The sequence below is a fragment of the Nicotiana tomentosiformis genome, chromosome 4 (assembly GCF_000390325.3).
Source record: "Nicotiana tomentosiformis chromosome 4, ASM39032v3, whole genome shotgun sequence".
NCBI classification, from domain to species: Eukaryota; Viridiplantae; Streptophyta; class Magnoliopsida; order Solanales; family Solanaceae; genus Nicotiana; species Nicotiana tomentosiformis.
This window is the reverse complement of record NC_090815.1, coordinates 118,525,101-118,543,457: the sequence shown is the minus strand read 5'-3', so window position 1 is coordinate 118,543,457 and position 18,357 is coordinate 118,525,101. Positions and strand designations below refer to the sequence as shown.

Here is an 18,357-nt window from a genome sequence, read left to right as displayed (position 1 = left end):
ATACAAGCAAAGGAGGTTGCACCTAACGTCCTCAACAATCCCCTCCCAGATCATAGGGGCGAGGGAGTAAATGTAATAGAGACTGATGAAGAATGGGACCCGGAAGGGTCGATTGGGATTATTCGATAAGGGGATGACCCAAAGAAAACTACGGTCACTCTTACTCCTATTGTGGTACAGATACAACCACCGGTCGAAGTCTAAGTAGCCACACCAACCCCATTCGAGGTGGAAGTAACAACACCTACAGCTGCACCTGCTCTATTTGAAGTAGAAGTAACCACGCCCTTCACTGTGACGGTAGCATCCACACCGCCCTTTAAGTCCAATGCCGTACCCTGGACTATGTTGCAGAAACCAGGAGGAAAGGAGAAGCAAAAATGGAAGAATCTGGCGCAGCACAAGGTATGACCAGGACTGGTAGAATTTATACACCTGAGAATTTGGGAGGAACGAGTAGAGAAGCTGCTTCCAAGCAACCCATCATTGAAAGCGAGAGAATATTATATGGTAGACCATCTGAACAAAACTCTTGCTCAGATATCCATCCTATCATTACTGCAGAATTTTGAGGCGCATAGGAATGCCTTGATAAAGGTATTGAATAAAGCTTACGTACCTAACAATATCACCAGCGGGGAGATGGATAACATGGTAGGGCAAGTACTGTAAAGCCACAAGATCACCTTTCATGAAGATGAACTGCCACCAGAGGGATTAAGCCACAACAGGGCGTTGCACATCACAGTACAATGCGAGGATAAATTCATTGCCAGGGTTTTGATAGATGGAGGTTCCAGTCTCAACATATGTCTGCTGACAACTCTGAAAAGATTGGGTAAAGGTTTGCGTGAAATACGAGTAGGGACTATGAACGTGAAGACGTTCGATTGGTCCCAAAGGGCCACAATTGGGGAAATGAATCTATGCTTACAGATGGGTCCAACTTGGTTTAATATTGAATTCCAAGTACTCGATATATCCGCCTCATACAACTTATTGCTGGGACGATCTTGGATACATGCCGCTGGGATCGTGGCCTCTACTTTGCACTAGGCTGTGAAATTCGAATGGAATCATCAAGAGGTGATCATTCATGGAGACGGGAGTAATCCTATTTACACCAACCAAACTGTTCCGGTTGTTGAAAATAGAAGGTAATTGGGTGGAGAGACTTATCATCGCATCGAGCGCATCAATGCAATTGAGAAAGACAAATGGTGGAGCAGCAAAATAGAAAGCATACTTGCATGGGTAGGGTATGAACCCAGTAAAGGGCTCGGGAAGAATATCCATGGTATTGCCAAGCCAATACAGCTAAATTGTCATGGCACGACCTTTGGATTGGGATATCAATACACCTAGCATGAGTATTAGAACTGGTGACCGCCATGGCGTGGTCCTTATTACCTTCTTGAGCAGTCGGTACCACATTTGAGCCAATCCTTTCATCAGGCTGACATGATATGGGGATCTGAAGAAGATGAAGTTCTAGCTGGCTTAAAAAATCTGTTCTTGGAAGAAGAGGACATGGATTGCAGTGTGATAGTTGAGGAGGAGGAGGAGGAAGAAGGCCTCATTATTCAGACCGTGGAAAAGGGAGTTGTTCTTAAGAACTGGACTGCTGCACCATCAAGGGCCCATCGAGTTCCTGGGTAGTCTGGCAATTAGCATCATTTATTTTAAAAGCAATTTTTACGAGTATTTAAAACATTTTCAGTACTTTATTTTAAGCATGTTTTGTTTTGAAATAATTTTTCGGGTCATCGAGCCGCACCTGTTTGACGTTTTCAAGATTTATCTAAATGCATTGCTATTTTTAGTATTTATCATTATTCTTTATGTTTTTTTTCTCTACAGCATTATTACTGCCTATCCCGATGAACTTACGACTGTGACATGTAATGAGACAACGTAACATAAGGATAATGATTCAGAGGATTTGGAAGAGGATATAATGCCCGAGGAAATTGTCAGAGAAGTGGAGAACTTTGAAAACAAGCCTAAGTCCAATTTGGATGAGACTGAAACAGTTAATCTAGGAGACTCCGAAACAGTCAAGGAAACACGTATAAGCATTTACCTGTCACCATCAGAGAAAGAAGAATACACTCATTTCCTGAAGGAATATGAGGATATATTTGCATGGTCCTATGATTACCTGACCGGTTTGAGCACGTCCATAGTGGCTCATAAACTACCTACCAACCCAATGTGTCCGCCAGTAAAGCAGAAGCTCAGAAAGTTCAAGTCAGATATGAGTTTGAAAATCAAAGAGGAAGTCACCAAACAGATCAAAGCTAAGGTTCTCAGAGTGGTTGAATATCCAACTTGGTTGGCTAACATCGTGCCAGTTCTGAAGAAGGATGGGAAAGTCAGAGTATGCGTCGATTATCGGGACCTAAACAGAGCAAGCCCCAAAGATGATTTCCCGTTAACCAACATACACATACTGATCGAAAATTGCGCCAAGCATGAACTCCAATCCTTTGTGGATTGCTTCGCTGGATATCATCAGATCTGGATGGATGAAGAGGATGCCGTAAAGACAGCTTTTATCACACCATGGGGGGTGTACTACTATAAAATAATGACGTTCGGTCTAAAGAATGTTGGGGACACTTATATGAGGGTCATGACAACTATTTTCCACGGCATGATACATAAGGAGATAGAGGTATATGTGGATGACATCATCATCAAATCCAAGAAGAGTACATACCACATAGCAAATTTGAGGAATTTTTTGATCGGCTTCGGAGGTACAAGTTGAAATTGAATCCCGCAAAATGTGCCTTTGGGGTCCCTACAAGAAAGTTATTAGGGTTCATCGTCAGCCGACGAGGAATTGAGTTAGACCCATCAAAGGTCAAGACTATCCAGGATTTGCTATCTCCAAAGAACAAGAAAGACATGATGAGCTTCTTAAGACATCTTAATTACATCAGCCGCTTCATAGCACAATCAACCGTGATCTGTGAGCCGATTTTCAAAATGTTAAAGAAGGATGCCGCAACAAATTGGACTGAATACTGTCAGAAAGCTTTTGACAGAATCAAAGAATATTTGTCCACACCGCCAGTCCTGGTCCTGCCAGAACTTGGTAGACCACTGCTACTCTATCTCTCCGTATTAGATGGGGCTTTCGGTTGTGTCTTGGGACAACATGACGAGACGGGAAGGAAAGAACATGCCATATACTATTTGAGTAAGAAGTTCACACCCTATGAAGCACGCTATTCTTTGCTGGAATACACCTGTTGTGCTTTGACCTGGATAACCCAAAAACTGAGGCACTACTTTTGTGCCTATACCACATATCTCATATCAAGGATGGACCCTCTGAAGTACATCTTCCATAAACCCATGCCTACAGGGAAGCTGGCAAAATGGCAGATATTGTTGAGTGAATTCGACCTTGTCTATGTGACTCAAAACGCGGTTAAGGGACAAACATTAACGGATCATCTTGCGGAAAATCCTGTAGGAAGAGAATACGAACCACTAAAAGCATATTTTCCTGATGAAGAAGTATCATTCGTAGTAGAAGATATCCCCGAAGCCTACGACGAGTGGAGAATCTTTTTCGATGGAGACGCAAACTTCAAAGGAGTGGGTATTGGAGACGTTTTGGTGTCAGAAATAGGTCAACATTATCCGGTATCCGTGAAACTCAGATTTCCCTGCACCAATAATATGGCAGAATATGAGGCTTGCATATTGGGGCTCAATTTGGCCGTTGACATGAATATCCAGGAATTACTGGTAATTGGCGATTAAGATCTACTGGTACATCAAGTGCATGGAGAATGGGCTATAAAGAATACCAAGATATTACCATATCTATATCATGTGCAAGAGATGATGAAGAGGTTCACGAAGATAGAGTTTAGACATGTCCCGAAAATCCAGAATGAGTTCGCAGACGCATTGGCCACTTTGTCCTCCATGATATAGCATCCGGACAAGAATTTTATCGACCCCATTCAGGTAAGGATTCATAATCAGCCGACTTACTGTGCTCATGTTGAAGAAGAAACAGATGGGAATCGATGGTTCCATGATATCAAGGAATATTTGACAAAAGAAGAATATCCAGAGCACGCAAGCCACACCCAGAAACGCACACTTCGGAGGTTGTCTAACCATTTCTTCTAGAGTGGAGGAATTCTGTATAGAAGAACTCCAGATCTAGTGCTATTATGGTGTGTTGACACCAAAGAAGCCTCTAAACTACTGAAGAGATACACGCCGGAACCTGCGGCCCACATATGAATGGTTTCGCCTTAGCCAAGAAGATGCTCAGAGCCGGATACTTTTGGATGACTATGGAAACAGACTGGATCCGGTATGTCCATAAATGTCATCAGTGCCAGATACATGCAGATATGATACGAGTACCTCCAAATAAACTTAATGCAACCAACACACCTTGGCCTTTTGCTGCCTGGGGAATGGATGTCATTGGACCAATCGAGCCCACCGCTTCAAACGGGCACATGTTCATTCTAGTGGCCATCGACTATTTCACAAAGTGTGTTAAAGTTGCATCTTACAAAGCTGTAACCAAGAAAGTCGTCACATATTTTGTCAGGGACAGTATTGTTTGTCGATTCGAGGTTCCAGAATCCATCATCACTGACAATGCCGCTAATCTCAACAATGATCTAATGAAAGCCATGTGCGAAACCTTCAAGATCAAGCACAAAAACTCCACAGCATACCGACCCCAAATGAATGGAGCTGTGGAAGCCGCCAACAAGAACATTAAGAAGATACTAAGGAAAATGGTAGAGAATCACAAGTAGTGGCACGAGAAGTTACCATTTGCCTTATTGGGATACCGTACCATAGTACGCACGTCAACCGGGCAAACTCCTTACCTATTGGTCTATGGTACTGAAGCCGTCATCCCCACCGAGGTAGAAATTCCTTCCTTGAGAATTATACAAGAAGCTGAGCTCAGTGATGCGGAATGGATAAGAAGCCGCTACGAGCAGTTAGCTCTCATTGATGGGAAAAGAATGAATGCGGTGTGTCATGGTCAGCTTTATCAGAATAGAATGTCCAGAGCTTTCAACAAAAGGGTTATACTTAGATAGTTCGCACCGGGGCAGCTGGTGCTGAAACAGATCTTCCCACATCAGGATGAAGCCAAAGGAAAATTCTCACCCAACTGGCAAGGACCTTACATGGTTCACAGGGAACTAATAGGAGGAGCACTCATACTCGTAGAGATGGACGGAGAAATTTGGCCAAAGCCTATTAATTCAGACGCAGTAAAAAGATACTATGTCTAAACTTTTTGCATATGATGTAACTGAACTACGCTTGACCTGATTCCCGTTTAAGAGGGGATACGTAGGCAGCCCTGTGGGTTCAGTCACAATTCAATAAAATTTTCATTTTTCCCATAACCGGAAACTGGGGCAGAATTTTGAGGAGGACCCTCAAAATTCCAAAGCAAGTTTAGCCAATGACACCGTATGCGGAATAGCTAGAAGTTCGTCTAGACAACTGGGGCAGAACTTTGAGGAGGACCCTCAAAATTCTACGTCGAGAAGGTCGCAATGTCTCTAATAATGTCACAGTTACTGGTTCACCTAATCGATTTTTAAAACGCATATTACTGTGTTTTGAATAATTATGCATACGTATTTTTCAAAAATTTTATTTTAGTCAAATGCTACCCATGGTAACTCGAACATGACTCTAGGTGCAGAGCGGAGCAAAGTAAGAAGACAAAGGCACGAACCAACCTCCCCCAAAACTCACATTTTATTCTTTGGATGCAGGAACGAGGAATAACAACAAGTACATGCGCACCTTAGAATCATTATCGTCATAACGACAAAACTGCCAAGCACAAACATATCTCCAGCTAAGAAATGCTCTGCTCTTACTTACTATTTGTCCATTGCATGAGACCAAGAATTGTCTCAAATCTTACATGAGGCTAAGCCCTACCTCCTCAATTGCATAAGGCTAAGCATTGCCTTCCACCTGCATGAGACTAAGAACTATCTCAGATCTTGTATGAGGCTAAGCCCTGCCTCCTTAATTGCATAAGGCTAAGCTCTGCCTTCCCCTGTATGAGACTAAGCACTGTCTCAGATCTTGCATGAGGCTAAACCCTGCCTCTTTAATTGCATAAGGCTAAGCTCTGCCTTCCCCCTGTATGAGACTAAGCATTATCTCAAATCTTGCATGAGGCTAAGCCCTGCCTCCTCGATTGCATAAGGCTAAGCATTGCCTTCCATTTGCCTGAGACTAAGCACTATCTCAGATCTTGAATGAGGCTAAGCCCTGCCTCCTCAATTGCATAAGGATAAGCATTGCCTTCTATTTGAGACTAAGCATTGTCTCAGATCTTGCATGAGGTTAAGCCCTGCCTCCTCAATTGCATAAGGCTAAGCTCTGCCTTTCTTACTGCATGAGACTAAGCGTTGTCTCCAATCTTGCACGAGACTAAGCATTGTCTCTCCTTGCATAACCACAAATGTTGCTCTATTCCAAACCTTGCATTATTTTCTTCTTTCGGGGCTAAGCTCTGCCCCTGATCTTACACAAGACTAAACTCTATCTTGTTTCATCTCAAGTATCATGTCTTTGCATCTCATGGACTGATACATAGCCAATTTGTCCAAAGGCGTCATAGTCCGAAGGCATCATCCTCATAGCCAGACGACACCATGCCATGGCCTGAGGATCTCTTAATCTTGCACATCATTATTCAAAGGCATCATGGTTCGGAGGCACCATCTTCATAGCCTGAGAATATCATTTCATAGCCTGCGAATCCTTTACCGCACAATTCATGACCCTGGACATCATGGTCTAAAGATGTCATCCTCACCGTCCAAAGACAACCTCCATGGTCCAATGGGAATTTGCATCATGTTTAAATTTATGCGATAATCTATATGCATGCATTGTATTTTGAGTTTACAGGTGATCCGGTAAGTAACTGTTATCCTAACGGGAGCAATCTTCGCTCCAATTTTCATTCAACATTCATATCCTTCAATTACTTCAAACATAACCGATCCCATACGTTTACCCATCCTCATCTGATACCCACTTAAGTATCCATAACCATTCCCAATCTCGGTTTGTCCTGTCCAGAATATTTTGTCCGTTCTTACAACAACTCCATTGGTTCGTTCCACCGTTGAATCTAGAACTACACATGGCCTGATTCCTGTAATACCAGGGATATGTAGGCAACTCAGAGACCAGAGTGTGGCCTATATTTCTCAAAACATTCCACTCGGTCAAAATCGGTCATCATTTCTTTACCCGACAACTCTTTCATCCTTCCCAGGTAAAGAGGGCAGCTGTTGATACCCAATTTTTCCCTCATATTTTTTTAAATATATATATATATATATATATATATATATATATATATATATACACTTTCAAAATAGTGCATATGTATCATCATTTGATTTACAGGCATGAACAAGCATTTTTCATAATTTTCTATAATCTTTGAAGTCTTTAAATCAATTTATTCCTGCATTTTTATTATATAAATACTCATTAATTACCTCACAGATTATCTTATGACCTAATTTCATCATTTACACCCATATTAGGTTTTAAATATTTTAGCATAATTACATTTACATTTTTAAAGGCTAAAATTGCACATTTGCAATAATAGCATATATTAATTTATAATTATTTTATTTATGCAAAAATAATCTTTTTATACTTTTATAATGTTAAATAAATATTTTATTTGTTTTATGCATGAATGATATTTTTATTATTTATTTACTATTTTTTATAAATTATTTATTATATAAATTTGGGTATTTAAAATCTTGCCTCAATTTGCTACCAATTTCTGACCCAATCCTACCCAATTATCACCGGCCCAATTTCCCTTACCCAATTAACTACCCGACCTAGAACCCCTTTAAATCGTGGTCGTTGATCTCTGAGATCAACGGTCCACGTTACACCTGCCCATTTTAATTAACCAAATCCCCCCTTAACTTAGCCATTTCTTACCAGCCGCCGCCTTCAAACGCTCTCACCTCACTGCCCTAAACCCTAGCCGTCTCCCCCCAATCTCCTCTCCTAATCGCACCAGACATGGGATTCCCTAGTGTTTTCTTACCATATCTCACCTCTCTTTGGTACTGAGACTTTCTATATACCGCTTGCCTATACATGGTAAGCAGATCTCTTCAATTTCGAACCTAAATGGTTCAACTCCTTCACCATTTTCCGTCTTTGTTCTTCCTTGCTCTTTTATGGTATGGATCACTATGAATCTCTTAGAATCTTTGTGATTTTTTCTACTTACCCTAAAACTAGGGTTTCAGATCTTTCTAGATCTAATCAAATATGGTTCGATTCCTTAATTATTTTTGTTAATATTTTTGTCTATATGTCTATTTGCATATCATTATGACTCTTTGCTTGTTATTTCTGCTGGTGTTTACTTGCCCTAAATTTGGGTTTTTTTTGTTCTTCAAAATCGAACCAAATCTGGTTCGATCCTTTAATTATTTTTGTTAAAGTTTCTGTCTATATGTCTATATTCATCTTATTGTAACTCTCTGCATTATTTTTTGCCGATTTGTATATTTTACCTAAATTAGGGTTTTTAAATTTTTCTTTTTTTATTAACTATTAAATGCTTTCCTTTCTAGTATTTTGAAAAATTATTGCCATATTTATGTGTTCAATTTCAGTACTATTTAAACCGCTCCCCCATTTCCCTTTAAGGACAGATTTTAGAGTTCAAAATTTTCTCACCACTATAAACAAAACTATACACTGTTATTCTCTAGCAATACTATTATTCTGTACTTTTGATTCCTGGCCGGCCGGAAGCCAAGGCCAGAAATCTTCAAGTGTTCTGTCTCCGTTTGGTGATAATTGCTATACTACTGGATTCTTTTTTTTTTCTGTTTCATCTCAACTGGTGAGTTATTGAATCCTTTAATACTTCATTGCTCATTTAATGTATTACTGCTATTAGACTAGTTACCCTAAAATATTATTATCTGTATTTAAGACATGTTGAACTCAGTTGAATCAGTTAGGGAAATCTGCCTAACTCTGTGTCATTTAGGACTATCTTTTAGCAGTAAGCATGCTTTGATACTTTTCCTAACGATTGGTTAATTATGTGTGCTTTAACAGATTCATCAGTTTGTTTATTAAACTTTTTATCATGTGATCTGTTTGGTTCTGTGCTCATTATGCTATGATACCTCTGCTGAAATAATCCCTAATACTAATTAGTGTGTTCCTGACCTATTGTTAATCAATGAGCTTCTTTCTGTGACCTAGTCTGATCTGCAGCCTTTGTTATTTTTGTGAACTGTTTATGAACTGATCCTTATTAGCATATGGCTTTGTTAATTCTCAAAAACTTTATTAAGTCTACTTAGGGTTATCCCCTAATCCTATTCTGCTCTCCTGAATCCTCACTCTTTGCAGGCTGAAAACCAAAGCAATTTAGGTTCTGTCCCCTGACCTTCCTAGTGTGAGCACTGCTTAGGGTTCATATGAGACCCTCGTGAACTCTGAGACACTAGGATTTGGTCCCTACTGTTCCTTGAACTGTTCTGATCATTCTCCTCTAGTGTGAGCACTGCCCGGCGTTCCTGAAGCCCTTGGGAACTCTGACACATTAGAGATTTAGGTTATGTATGCTTATCCTTGAGATATGGGTGAATCATTCACTGCTGGTTACTGTGTATCTTTGAACATGGGCTTTTGGAGCTACTGTGAATTGAAGGCTTGGCCTGTCCAGGTGCATTTGGGCCTGCTGCAGGCTTCCTATAGTTTTATATACTTTGCAATTCATTCATTAATTTTTGGTATGTAATAATTATTTGTAATAACAATTAGGGTATTAGTAAATTGGGAACTGGGTTTACCTTTTTTTTAACACTTGCATGAGAATGGGTAGAAATCCTGCCTATAAGTGTTTACTTCGCTCATTCTGACATTGTGTGTTAGATAACCTGCCTATAAGTACTTACTTTGCTCATTCTGCTATTGTGTTAGATAACCCGCCTATAGGTGTTTACTTTATTCAAATACATTCTGCTATTGTATGTTAGATAACCTGCCTATAAATGTTCACTTTACTCAAATATGCTCTGTAGATAACCTGCTTATTTTTCTTTCACACTTTAGATACCATGCCTATAGGGAATAAAATAACCAAAGTTCAATTTGCATTGTAGCATATTAGGCATCATGATCATAGGGTCATTTATAAATCTGCATTTTTAGAAGTCATGCCTATAGGGTTCTTAATTGATTGATATGCTATTGTCATACTTGCTCATTTAGTATACATGCCTATAAGAACTAAAATCAGTCTCAATCATCAAGGGTCGGAGTCATGTCTATAGGGTAATCACCATCTATGTTAAGTACCAAAAACCAGGCTTTAAAATACTGTCTCGTTGAATACCAGTAGAAAGCATGCCTGTAGGAATAACTGAATAATTCTGAATATCTCTCGTTGCTTATCACTGCCTAACGCTGAGTAAATCACCTAGATAGCATGCCTATAGGTTTAACCGCTTATAATTATAATCAGTAGGCAACTGTGCAGTCACTTAAAAATTACTTTGCATAACTGCTCGCATGATTAAAATCCAGAATCACATAGAAATCATGTCTATAGGACCTACGGACTTTAATTGAAACTGTCAAAATGCCTAATCTGTTTTCGTGCATTTGCTGCCTAAGTGTGGAGGCTAATCTGAGCCCTTATTTTCTTTACATGAAAGTCCAATTTATTTTGTATGTCGCCTAGTTTTTATCATTTTTGAGCAACCTAAGTTAGGTCAAGAACCATCCAAAATAGAGGTCCAAACGCCTCCTGGGTCATAGGCAAGGGATGGGTAGTGCACGCATATGGTATGATTTAGAATTGACTAGAGTGCTTTAGGTAAATAACGTAAAGATAGTAATCGGGTAGCAGGAGATGATATTCTGTGCCCGCTGAATAATATAAGTAACACCCCCATCTTGGGGGAGTTGCAAAGTATTATTTATGTTGCACGGGGTGATCCTTTAGGCTAAAAAACTTAGGACCCCTCATTCATGTTAAAATAATTCTTTCTTTATTCACTCTATTCCTCCTCTCTCTTAGACTAATTCACATGATTTGAGTTCGGCTGGGACCCACCATTGTGGACCTCAAGGAGTGCCTAACACCTTCTACTCGAGGTAATTTGAGCCATTACCCGATCTTTGGTGACGCAAACTAGTAAACCCGAGTCATTTGCAATAGGTGCCCTAACACACCTCAATCCATGCGACTCTTTTTTAATAACCCTTCCTCCCTTTTAAAAGAGTTGTCATGACGTCTAAGCCCAATTTTTACGAGAAGAACGGGGCGCGACGGCCTTCATCCTTGTGACAGTCAAGTTAACTTACTCCACCAATCCAAATTCAAATCTCAACATGTATAACCCGTTGGTAGAAAAGAAACCCTTCACACAACATCATAATGATCGCACATCCGTAGTTTACCCCGCAGGTGATAACCCACCTGCTTAGCTTCAAACTGACATATCTCCATAACCTTTAATAGCCACAACTACTACGCCATCACATAATCTTCCTGGGTTTGAACTCACCACAAGACATGAAAAATCTACTTCGTTCCACATTTAAACAACATGAAAAATCTTTTAACACACTCATAACTCGAGACTATACGTCACATCAAGATAGAAATCAAGCACCCAATAGTCCTTTTTACATCCCAAACAAACTCTTCCCGTCATATTCGAACCATCTAGACACATCCCATAGTCACATCATACTCCTCATATGGTCACCCAACCATTCATCGAGCCACAATTCCACTAGTAGGGAAACTAAATGACTTATAAGTCCAAAAGCACATGCTCACACAACTTAAACTACCGAGCTTGAGCTGTGGTCCTAATCTGGCCTTAAGAACTCTAGATTGGCCCATCACCAAAACACAGAAATTACATCTTGCACCTCATCCCTGGAATCACAAGCCGGTGATGCACGACTGATACTGAGCGCTCACATGTGCATTGAATGCGTGGAATGAATTCAAAAAGTTATGTTTCAAACTGAATCAATTCCGCACAATAAGGAAAGAAAGATGGAAAATTATCCTAAATGCCATGTACTCTCTCGAAGATAAGTATGGACGTCATCATACCAATCCGCAAGACTTTACTAGACACCCGCTCATGACTTGTAGAACCTATGAACCTATGGCTGTGATACCACCTTGTCATGACCCAAAATCCAACTAGCCGTGATGACACCTAACCTCACCCGCTAGGTAAGCCAAATAACAATAATCTGATTCAATTAATAATTAAATAACTCTAATATACTCCCCAAGGACTGGTAGTATAAATCATGAGCTTCTAAGATTAGAATTTACAAAGATGATATGAAATAAATACATCATTTATTCAAAATGTACATAAACAGATTTTTATAAATCTAAGGCTACCATGAACAAGAGGCAGCTACGACCGGAACACAGGTACGTCTTCAAATCTATCTCACGTCGATCACAACAACATCAACATCCAATATTTGCATGCAAGGTGCAGAAGTGTAGTATGAGTACAACCGACCCCATGTACTCAGTAAGTAACAAACCTAACCTTAGGTTGAAAGTAGTGACGAACCTGTACCAAGGTCAGAGTCCACTCCAATAACCAATAACATCTCATAATAATACAATTTAAAGCAGCACAAGTAATAACTCAATAATAGAATGCTCAGCTCGTATATAATTTCGAAAACTGTGATTTTGCCCAAAAACTTTCAACAGGTAAATACTTTAATTTTTAAATGTCATGAGGAAAAATGCATCTCTATGCCTGTATGTCAAGTGTGCATGTCAATGCGATGCAACTCAGTGATAAAACCATATGCATACTCTTAGAGTTTCATTTCACTCAGTCCTCCAAGTTACCCAGTCCTCCCAGTCACTCAGTCCTCACAGTCACTCAATCCTCCCAATCGCTTGGCACTCACACTCAGTAGGTACCTGCGTTCACCGGGGGTGTGTACAGACTCTGGAGGGGCTCCTTCAGCCCAAGTGCTATAACAAGCCAATCATGGTATAAATCAGTCAACCATGCTGTGGTGTGCAACCCGATCCCAAAAATAATAATATATATATAAAGCCAATATGGCCTGCTGCTGCGTGCAGTCTGATCACATAATCATCCTTACAACCGAGCTCCCCAACTTTGTTTTCATCAAAAATGGAAAAAACCTCCAGTTTATAGGAATTTTAATGTCCGAGCGCCACATGTGGTGTGGGGAGCTACCTATGGCACTGTTTCCAGAACCTTTAAACATCCCAGCGCCAGGGCTAGTGCCCCACGCTACCCTGGGCGCTGGTGATAGGATTTTATTTTTTCCGACACAAAAATAGGCATAACTGTCTCATACGATGTCCGAATTCAACAATTCATTTTGCCATGGCTCCGTAATCTCAGTACGGATCTAATGCTTCAATAAAAACTGAATTTGGTGCTCATTTGCGTAATGTGATACCACGTATTCTTGAAAAATCGTTGTCGAAACATTCTAGAAATATTCAAATTAAATTCCGTTAAACATCTGAAATCCACCCGAGGCCCTTAGGACCTCAACCAAATATACCAACAAGTCCTAAAACATCATACGAACTTAGTCGAGGCCTCAAATCATATCAAAAATGTTAAAACCTCGAATCATACCACAATTCAAGCTTAATGAAACTAAGAATTTTTAACTTCTACATTCGATGCCGAAACTTATCAAATCAAGCCCGATTGACTTCCAATTTTGCACACAAGTCATAAATGACATAACAAAGATATTTCAATTTCCAGATTATGATTCCGACCCCATTAAAACGTCAACATCCCGGTCAAACTTTCAAACTTTAGATTTTCTATTTTCGTTATTTCAAGTCAAATTAAACTAAAGACTTCAAAATGAATATCCATACATACTCCTAAATCGGTCAACTCTTTTCATTTAAGTTTCTAGACAAGGATTGTTATTTCAATTTAATTCTGAATCATCCGAAAATCAAACTCGATAATTCACACAAGTCATAATAAACATTACGAAGCTGCTCAAGACTTCGAATTGTTGAAAGGAGCGTATATGTTCAAAATGACAAGTTGGGTCATTACACTTCTGTTGGACCTCCTACAATTTTCAACATCAAGCATCCTTTAAAAGATAACCAATTCAACCCGTGGTTTGATCTTGGAGTGGAGAAAGTTGATAAAATGAACTGGTTTTATACTTTGGCACAGCTCAGGCAAGTACTCAACAACACGTTACACACATACCTTGGCATAATTTAATGATTAGTTGTAGTATTCTGTTATTTTATAAATATGTAGATTTTTTATTTTAAAATTGTAGTTAAATTGTATGAAACATTGATAAATAATCAAATCCATTTTTTTGCAACACATTGATGTTATTTTATACTATTTGGGGAAGAGAGAAAAGTATGGTCCTGCAAACAAAATACGATTTACAACCACTAACTGTATGTTTAAGATTAGAATTGAGCAAATTTATGAGAGGTATATTAATTCCCCTGCCGATAAGAAGCTTGTTGTTGTCAAACCCCAGGATGACATGGCAGAATACATATTGGGGTACCGATTACTTGTAAATGTTGCATGGGACAAAGTTAATTTTGTGATTATGCCAATAAACATTGTGAAGAAATTTTATTGGTTGTTGGATGTGTTTGACATCACCGATAGGGTTCTATATATTTATGATTCTATGGCCTCTTTACGAAATCACAAACTTGTTGAATCTGTTGTCAACAAGTTTGTTATTATGACCCCCTTCTACTTGTCATGCACCGACTTCTATGGCAAGCGTCCAGACATCAACTACAAAAACACAAAGGCATACATTGAAAAAGGTGTTACTGACCCTCTTGACATTCAATGGTTGGTCGGTGAGATACCCCAGCAAAAAGAAGGATCACTGTATGTGTTGCTTTCCTTCTATCTATTTAATAATTATATTTTACATTGAATGCTAAAAGATTTCCCCTATTATTTTTTGCAGTGACTGTGGTGTATACGTGGCAGCATTTGCAGAATATGTCAGCATTGGAGAGCTATCGATTTCAAAGGAAGACCTTTATGATATTGATCAACACCATCGACGCTATGGAGCGCTCCTTTGGGATTATGCTATGAAAAAGCAAGAGCTTGGTGAAATTAGTGAAAGTGAGGTGACTCGAAGATTAGCAAGAAGAAACAGGGCATCGACTGTGAACGAGAGAACACAGATCCGGAAAAAGAAGAATTAGTTGCCCTTTTCAGTAGAAAAATTATAGCTAAAGTATTTAGATGTAGCTGGAGTGTAGTAAAGTTGTAGGCAAATTATTTATTAGGAAGGAGTCAACTGCAATTTATTTGTAGCAGATTTGTGTTACAGTTGTTTTGCCTTTTGTGTTGTTATTTTGTCCAAAATTCTAATACACAGAATTACAACATCTGTGGGTTTTTTTGGTTAAAAGTTGTTAGTACTTGATTTCGATTTTTGTACTATATAATTTGTTTACAGCATAACTACAATTATTTCTACAACTAATATACAAAAATATATAATTTATTCAATTTAGCTGTGTTGTTATGAAAGACTAAAAGTAATAAATAAACCCAGTATTTGAACAAAACAATTGCAAACCAATTGCATTAAGAGTTAAAATCTGTTTAGCAAGTATTGATTCTATGAGACAATGTTTATTCAAATTAGCAACACATTTACACCATAACTATAATTCTCTAGAATAGAACAAATACAACTTCATGTCTTAACGGATAGATTATCATCAACAGTTGCCACATGAAATCTTGTACTTTTTTGCATTTACTTTATCATATGATTTGTATCTTTGTTTTTGAGGTCGCCCCGGTTGCTTTTTTCCGGTAGGTGGCTTTACAACTTCTTCAACTATATGTTGTGGCACATTCCATTTGCTTTCGTCAGGTAACGGGTCTACTGGTATTTCATAAGTCTGCAGAAGGCTCTCCCTAGTATAATAAGGATAACAATAGTTTTCATAAGACTCGTTCCTGTACCTCAAAGCCGCCAAAGCATGTGCACAAGGAGGTTCATCAAGTTGGAATTGTCCACAACTACATTTCTTGTTTTGAAGGCAAACAATGAAGCGCTTCACACCATCTACCATAGTATGGATGTAATTTGTTGAAGCCCTCACCTACAATTTCATTACAAACACACAACAAGTTGTCAGCAACAAATACAAAACAAAATAACTACAATAATACAATAACTTTTCTACAATTAACAATATATATTTAGTTTGATGGAATCAATGATATGATGTTATTGGCTATAGGTTAATCTCGTCTTCTGTGATAATGTCCCGTTGTCCTCCAACTCTTTGTTGTATTTTTTCCCAAGGTATGTGAATGTACCCTTTGCATTCAATAATTTTTCATTAGTCCAACGTTCAAGAAGAGTCCTCATGTACTTTAATAGTTCTACTACGGGCAACTCTCTTGCATCTTTGGTTACCGCATTCAATGACTCTGCAATGTTTGATGTTATCGTCCATGTTCCGTTCACTATAGCATGTACCCGAGACCATCTGTGATAGCCAATATCGTATAGGTATGCTTTAACACGTGTGTCGATCTCTTCAATCTTTGACATTCTTTCATTAAATTCATCAAGCGTGTATGATCGTATCGTGGCAAAGCACAATTCACTTAACTTTAGATGACCCTTCTTGAACTTTGACTTTACATTTATCCAAATATGCCACATGCAAGCATAATGTGGAATGCCGATATAAATAGTAAATGTTTCCTTCAAGATACTCTCATTCTGGTTCGAAACAACACACATATTTGATTTTTCTCCATATGCATGTTTGAATTGCTCAAAACACCACCTCCATGATGCGTCATTTTCTGAATCAACAACGGTGTATGCTAGTGGTAATATGCTACCTATCACACAGGTGGCAAAAAGAAATTTAATTTATTTAATAAAACTTAAGAATATAAAAAATACAGTCTCAAAAATAACTTTATAACAATATTTTTATGACTTATCTACATTGCCTGTTATATCCATTGTGCTAGCTGTTAGCATGATTCCCCTATATGCCGACTTCAAGAAGGTGCCATCAACTACTACAACTGGCCTACAATGCTCCCAACCCTTGATAGACATATTAAGTGCAACAAATGCATACAAGAAACAATCATCTTCAGTCTTCTACAATTTCACTACCGACTCCGGATAAGTCTTCTCCAGAATATATAAATAACTCGGCAATCGGCTGTAGGAATCAGCACGATGACCTCTCAAAAATTTCAAAGCCTTTTCCTTTGCTCTCCAAGATTGCATGTATATTAAGTTCATACCATGATCAGACAACATGTCAATTTTTATGTCTTTTGGTATGTATATTGTCCTAGAATCTGCATATTTTGGCATCACCATGCTGCCAACTACCATGGCAGTTGGTTTGCATTGTATGTATGTGTTGTCCATCAAAGAGCATGTGTTCAAGCTATTGAATTTTCGAACCTTGAATAATGCTGATTCATTTATGCGGGTGGACTTGAAGTGCCACGTACAATTGTCACCAACACATACGAGGCAATAGCTACATAATAAAAATAATTCAAAAAATATTATGAAAATTGAAGCTACAAAATACGAGGTTGTTTATGCACAAAAACTTATTTTAAACAATTTATATACAAAAAAAACTACAACTTATCCACAATATGAAATTGACAAATAAAATGTGAATAGCTTCTTGCACTAGACCTTTTCACCCTAAATTGAAACTTATTCATGACAGAATAGTACTTCATTACACTGACAATTGTTTGCTTGTCTTGGTAAATTTGGTCAACTTCAATTATATTTGGCGTATGTTCTGTTATGATGATACTTTCATATTCCACAATTGCCGGAGATGTTTGTATATCAATCAACTTCATTGTTCCTGATACTTCTCCAATTATGTTATAATTGCTTGACAATTGTACCATGTTAGTATTACGATAATCAGAAGAACTTGCACTCAATTAAAAGTATAGCAATTCAGACCTTTGTATATTCATGTGTTCAGTATTTGAAATAATTCTTGTAGAGACATAACAATTGAACTACATTTATTATGTAGTAAAATTGTAGATAATATGTAGAAAAATTGTAAAACACTTGAAATTGAAAAACATCAGCACTGAAAAAACATAGCAAACCTGCAATTATGCTCGCATTCGACATACTGCTTTCCAAATCGAAATCATGCACAGTTATACACAACGGATATAT

General features: G+C 38.5%; 1 protein-coding gene across 1 annotated transcript; it reads right to left on the bottom strand.

Annotated features, from left to right (window-relative positions):
• Nucleotides 1-15,865: 15,865 nt before the first annotated feature.
• On the bottom strand, nt 15,866-18,071 carry LOC138910435 (uncharacterized). The gene is made up of 4 exons (XM_070201674.1): nt 17,895-18,071; nt 17,127-17,226; nt 16,576-17,012; nt 15,866-16,255 (listed from the first exon to the last, which is right to left on the bottom strand). Exons 1-4 carry the CDS (start codon nt 18,069-18,071, stop codon nt 15,866-15,868), a joined length of 1,104 nt encoding a protein of 367 aa, XP_070057775.1.
• Between the last annotated feature and the right edge of the window lie 286 nt (nt 18,072-18,357).